The 7,012-nt window shown below is 33.7% G+C and overlaps 1 protein-coding gene across 1 annotated transcript; it reads right to left on the reverse strand.

Annotated features, from left to right (window-relative positions):
* Nucleotides 1–3,851: 3,851 nt before the first annotated feature.
* Nucleotides 3,852–6,428, reverse strand: LOC133805987 (secreted RxLR effector protein 161-like). The gene is made up of 4 exons (XM_062244128.1): nt 6,224–6,428; nt 5,934–6,095; nt 4,955–5,006; nt 3,852–3,981 (listed from the first exon to the last, which is right to left on the reverse strand). Exons 1-4 carry the CDS (start codon nt 6,426–6,428, stop codon nt 3,852–3,854), a joined length of 549 nt encoding a protein of 182 aa, XP_062100112.1.
* Between the last annotated feature and the right edge of the window lie 584 nt (nt 6,429–7,012).

The raw sequence follows: 7,012 nt of genomic DNA on the forward strand, positions 1-7,012 counted from the left end.
ATTCGTGGGATATAAATTAAGAAGTCGACACGTTCACCATTTTGAGTTTGTTACAAGTAAGATCACTTATCGAGTCTATGTCCATATTCTCTGTGCTTTACATTCGATTAGATAAGCTGATGGACATATTGCTCAAACAAAATAATGTCAGTACCACTTACTAGTCATGTTTTGTCCGCTGATCCTTTTATAATTTCAAATTTACTTGTATAATTAAATAACAAATGAATGAAGAACTCCAATCAACAAAATTCTTAAGACAAAGCGGCTTTCTTGAACCACCATATAACTTAAATTTTTCTTTTATATACATTTATAAAATTGTTGGCCTCTATAGAATTGCAATATTTGGATTAATTTTCTAAATCCATTATTAGGATATGGACGTTTCAGCAGGGATTTCTTTTGAAAATTTCAACAATATTTTGGAAGCACTTTGTATTACCAAGGATCCAGATGAAATAACTCGAGAAGAATTAGTTGGCAAAACATTTGATGATCTTTGGGCTGTTGAAAACTTTTCACAAACATACGTGAGAATAATAGGGTTTGGTTTTATAAATAGGACAAGAAGAACAACCAGGGATGGTGATTTTGCGAAACGAAGTTGGGTTTGCTCCATGGAAGGTTGTAGGGATGAGAAATGGTTCAAAATGCAACCAAGGGAACGCGAGCCAAAGGCAGTTACTCGGATGGATTGCAAAGTGGTTTTATGAGTTAACAAATTAAAAGATAGTGGCAAATGGATAGTGAATGAGTTTATTCACAATCATTCCCACCCTTTACTTACACATAACCATGTTTAATTCTTAAGATCCCACGGGAAGATACCAAATGGGACTTTAGAACAAGCAAGATATATGAGGAAATCAAGGATTCACACTTGCAAATTATGTCATTCATGGCTTTACAACACGGTGGGTATTGTGACAGTCAAAATCCCGTGATCCGTAAGGGGAAAGACCGGGTAAGCTGTGCAATCCCACACCGCCTAGGGAAGGTCAAGTGTAATGATTCTAAGACTGTGTAGGTATGGGACTATACAGTTGAAGAGGGCTTAAATGGATTGATGGGTACTACCTATATCAGGAAGGTGCATCTTCTTTTCGACAGCCCATCACTTGAGAACTCCATGGTTAAGCGTGCTTGGCTTGGAGTAATCTAGGGATGGGTGACCTCCTGGGAAGTTTTCCTAGGAAGTGTGCGAGTGAGGACAAAGCACGCTGGAAAGACTTCTCTTGGTTTGTAGGGCCAGTCATCATTCCAGAAAGCAGCCATAGTGATGTGGGGCGTCACAGGTATGAGAAAGTCCATTTTTTTACTAAAAGACTTTTACACCAAAATCACTGAAGACGTAAAGTGGAATTGACTAAGTTAGATGCTTCTAAAGCTATTATAAATCTGATAATGATGAAGAATTTTTTTGTAAGTACACTTTTGATGGAGATAAAACATTAGAGTCAATGATATGGGTAGACAGAAAGTGTAGAAAAGATTGTGAAAAATTTTGCCACGCACTAGCTTTTGACACGACATATAAGACCAACCAATATGGAAAACTGTTACTAATCTTATTAGGAGTTAACAACCACTTCAAGACAACATATTTGTGGGTGATACAGTCTTTCTTGGAGTGCATGAATGAAAAAGCTCCTAAAACAGGGATAACAGATGGTTGTCCAGCCATGAAGGTGGCCATAAATTGGCTGATGCCAATAACTATTCACCATCTTTATAGCTGGCATATTAGTCAAAATGCATTTGTAGCAGTAAAAGATTCAAATTTCGTCAAAGATTTCTACAAATTCATGTCAAAGTGCATGACAAAGAGCCAATTTGAAGCAAAATGATTGCATTGTGTGGGCCATTATTCCCTCCATCAGAATGGGTATATGAGTTCCATGTATGAGAAGAAAGGTTTGAAGGAATGAACACTTTTATTAAAGCAAAGGTTGCCGCAAATATGAAGTTAAATCACTTCGTTCGACGAATAGACATGGCATTGTCATGGATGCGACAAAAAGAATGTCATGATGATCATGAATCTACACACGATGCCAGATTTAGGCAATTTCAACATGTATTGGGTTGAAAAACAAGTTGAAACTTTGTACACAAGGAACCTTTACTCGAAGATAAGATAGAAAATTCAAAATGAAGGTAAATTATGAGTAAATAGAAAAGAAAGAGGCCAAAATGAAATGATTTATCTACCTACAAAATATGGTGATAAGGGTTACAAGAAGATTGCACTACTACAAAATTGGTCTTTCCCGACACCCAACCACGACAGTCAACTCTGTTGACTGTCGTAATTGCTTAGCGGAATTCTACGCCGACAGTTAAAAACTGTAGGCATAGAGACCAACACCGACAGCTAATAACTGTCACCGTTGCTTTTGACTGTCGCTATTGACCCCAACGCCGACAGTTAATTCGAGACCAATGCCGACAGTTAAAATGTGTCGCTATTGACCCCAACGCTGACATATAATTCAAGACCAATGCCGACAGTTAAACGTTGTCGCTATTGACCCCAACGCCGACAGTTAATAAAAGTCCAATGCCGACAGTCATAAAATGTCGCTAAAATTCAAATAAAAAATATAATTAATTAATAGTATAATTTTAAAAATAAACTAAATTATGTAAATATATATTTATTAAAAACTTTTAAAACTAGATTTTTTTGTTTCTAAATTTTTCATATTATTAACTTTTGTATTTATAATAATTTCTATATCAAAATTTAAATTTATTATTCTTTAACATATTTATAAAATTAACTATATTATTCTTTAACATATTTATAAAATTTATATTAGTTAAAAAATAGTTGTTTTATTAATTGGAAAAATATTGTAAAAAAAAATTAACGAATAATATAATTTTAAAAATAAACTAAATTATGTAAATATATATTTATAAAAATTATGTATTTATTAAAACTTTTAAAATTAGATTTTTTTTTGTTTCTAAATTTTTCATATTATTAACTTTTGTATTTATAATAATTTATATATCAAAATTTAAATTTATTATTCTTTAGCATATTTATAAAATTAACTATATTATTCTTTAACACATTTATAAAATTTGTATTAGTTAAAAAAGAGTTATTTTATTAATTGGAAAAATATTGTAAAAAAATTAATGAATAGTATAATTTTAAAAATAAACTAAATTATGTAAATATATATTTATAAAAATTATGTATTTATTAAAAACTTTTAAAATTAGATTTTTTTTTGTTTCTAAATTTTTCATATTATTAACTTTTGTATTTATAATAATTTTTATATCAAAATTTAAATTTATTATTCTTTAACATATTTATAAATTAACTATATTATTCTTTAACACATTTATAAAATTTGTATTAGTTAAAAAATAATTGCTTTATTAATCAGAAAAATATTGTAAAAAAATTTAATATATAAATTTATTAGTTATGAATTTTTTATTATTAATATATATATGTTTAAATATTTTTTTATAAAAATTTATTGGAGCAATACTAACAGTTAAAATGTCCAACTATTGAAAAATTATAGAATCAAATTTTTTTTTAATGGGATTATCACTGTTGGGCAATAGTAAGCTGTCGCCATTTACCCTTAAAAAAAAATTCACACTCTAAATAATTTCCCCCCACACCTCTTTTTTCCATTCCCTCTTTCTTTCCTTTTTCTCTCTTCTCTCTTCCTCCGTGTGTGCGACTTCTTCCAACCGAACCCAGCCGCATCTCCATCTCTTGAATGCTTCTTCATTCTTCCTCCAACCCAAGCACACGTCTCTTTGTTCTTCATCCAACCCAAGTGCACATCTCTCTGTTCTTCGTCATTCACCGTTCACCATTCTTCAGCTGCATCTCCATCTGACGAACCCAGAACCCAGCCGGATCTCCATCTCTCAAACTCGTGCGTCTTCTCAAGCTCATTATCAAAACAAAAATTAGAGTAGATTTTCTTATTCTTCTGCCTGTAACCAAATGAAATTCACTTGATTTTCATTATATATATTTTCATTTGTGCGTATGTTTATTTTTTAATGAGTTGGATCTAATAATCACTAGCTCTATGAAAAAAAGAGGGAAATGGTATAATCGGTGATGGAAAGAAAAAGGCTCTCGGTGCACGGGCTCGCGATACTGTGAGCTCTATCGGCTTGGGAGAACGGAGGTGGGGCAGGGTGGGGTTCAGGCACTATGCTCGGTCAATTGGTATGTCTCTCTATTACTCAGCTTTTTAATTTGGTGGAAAAGTAAGATGGTTTGAGGTTCTCTCACATTTGATGGTATTTCTTGTTTGAGTTTAAAGATAGGCTGGGTGTGCTTGTTTAAAGATAGGCGCACATGTATAAATGCACTTCTATTTGTTTCAAATATATATATATATATATATATTTATATATGTGTGTGTCATTATTAGAATTTTTCATATGCTTGCCATGTTGGTTAGTTTTTGGACTTCTAATTTACAGAGAGTCACGTTGATACAAGACTATTAATTTTATACAATTTTTTAATTGTAGGAGAACAAAGTGGACATGTTATACCATTTGTTTAATACTTGCAAGGTATTAGAAGCACAGTGGCTACATGTGCCATTCTATTTTATTAGTTTCTTTAAACTTTTAGTTTTTGATACATGATAAATTAGAAACTAGATGCCTCAAGGTTAATTTGTTTATGAGGAGCCTTTGTGTGTGTTTGTCAGACAACGGATACTAGATAAACACCTAATATGCGAGTGTATGTTATTTCCCAGTTGTAGAATCCCTTGCTCCCACATCTTTGCTGTCATGAAATTTTTGCAAATCACTGAGATTCCCAAATCCGTCATTGCAACATGATGGCTGAAGACTTAGGCAAAAGACAGTGATTCTATTGCTTTCCCAAATTTTGAGATGTTCCATTTACCAAGGAAAGAGTGCGACTTTAGTGAGATGATACAGGAGTGCAATGAATTGGCAGCTATTAGATTCTCTAACACCAACTTCTTCACCTGCACAATTTAGTAACACAACAAAAACAATAACAGAGCACCAAGAATGTGCAACGAACAATATAATAAAGAAATTAATAACAATGAGTACACAAGAATTTTATTGAGGTTCAACCACATAAATTGTGGTCTACGTCCTCATGAGCTCCCCAGGAATGGTGCTTAGTTCTGAACTAGAAATTTGAATGAGAGTACAAGCCTATGCCTTTGAGAAAATATACACAGTCTTGATGTAAACATGCTTCTCTTCTGAACAACAATACAACCAGTAAACCTCTTCTTAATTACACACCCTTCTTCTTGCAACCTATTCTAAACAACTCTCTCTCTCTCTCGCAACTCTCTCTCTCAAGAATTCTCTCAAACCTCATGTTACATCAAAAACTCTCTGTTCCCAAATGAAAAGAAAAACACACACACATATATACATATGGTCACATCTTTAAATCGGTCTTGCCACATAAACAATACTAAGTGATAGAACTAAAACATGTGTCAAAATTCTTCTGCCACCTGTCTATGACTAAATAAAAAATAAATGAGGACTGAAACTTCACAAATTTCACATTAGTGCTCATTGTAGTTATAGGCGCAGAACTATACAAAACTGAAAACACCCTTCCTGGATCCCAACTCAAACATACTTATGTAGTGAATAACCATCTTCAAGCCTTGGCAATTCAAGGCAGTGATTGAATTTTCTAAGGGGCTGGACCTTGGTGCCCATATTTGCTGGATTGTCTTCACTAGCAATCTCCTCAATTATTATGAGCCCTTCTGTCACTTTCTCTCCTATGAAATAGTACTTAACTTCAATGTGTTTTGTCTTGTCATGAAACACATGACTTTTGCAAAGATGCACAACACTTTGACTGTCTGAATACATTGTAGCAGTCCCATTATAGAGCTTTAATTATTTTAATAAACCTTGTATCCAAAGGGCCTCCTTGATGGCTTCTGTAGCAGCAACATGCTCAACCTCCATAGTAGATAGATTAATCATAGGCTGAAGCTGAGATTTCAAACTAACACACTTCCTTGAGATCATGAAAACATAAGAAATAGTAGACTTTCTTGAATCTTTATCACCTGCGAAATCAACATCTATAAAGCCTTCAACCTTAATAGTGTCCCCTTCCTTTTTGTATTTTAAACCGTGTTTAGTTGTGTTGCAATGTACCTTAGCACATTCTTCATGGCAGTCCAATGTGATTTACCTTGGTTTGACATGTACGTCTTGAGAATGCTGATTGAGTAAGCTAAGTCAAGTCTGGTGCTAACCATCGAATACATTATTGATCCCACAGTTGCAGAGTAAGGCACTTGACTCATGTATTCATATTCTTTTGTATTAGGACTTTGATTTGATGAAAGCTGAAGCAGACTTGGAAGAGGTGTGCTAGTATTCTTTGCATTATTCATAGAAAATTTGGAGACAATTTTCTCAAGATAACTTTTCTGACTAAGTGTTAAGAAATCTGTAGCGTCTCAGAATTTTACTCTTAGCTAGATAGTAGTAGTAGTAGAAGTAATAGTAGCTGTAGAATTTTAGTTTCCGTGGATATTGGTCGAAGCCAGAATTTAGTTAGAAACTCGTAGAAATAGTTATGGATTTTATAAGTTTAACATATGGTTTAGAAAAATATAGTCATAGGGTTTTCGTCTGAAGCATTTCTCTCTTAGCTTCTGGCTGGTGCAATGGCAAAGGGGGTTCAGGGGAAGGCGAAAGCTCAGGGGAAGAAGAAGAAAAAGAAAGGACCATCTTCTTCAGATGGTGTTCAGAAAACCAGATCCATGACGGAACTTTTGGGTGTGGAACCGATTGAATTTGAGAATGATGATTATCACGGTGATGAGCTCGATACCCAGATAGATGAGCAGGAAATTGTATCTCCGAAATCTACTCTGCTACACTTATAGCGACAGGAGGACATTCGGAAAACCTTCTCTCGGTTTATCCAAGCTTCTCAAATCTGTTCACAAGAAATTGCAGAAGGTAAACAATC

Source organism: Humulus lupulus, chromosome X (assembly GCF_963169125.1).
Source record: "Humulus lupulus chromosome X, drHumLupu1.1, whole genome shotgun sequence".
NCBI lineage: Eukaryota > Viridiplantae > Streptophyta > Magnoliopsida > Rosales > Cannabaceae > Humulus > Humulus lupulus.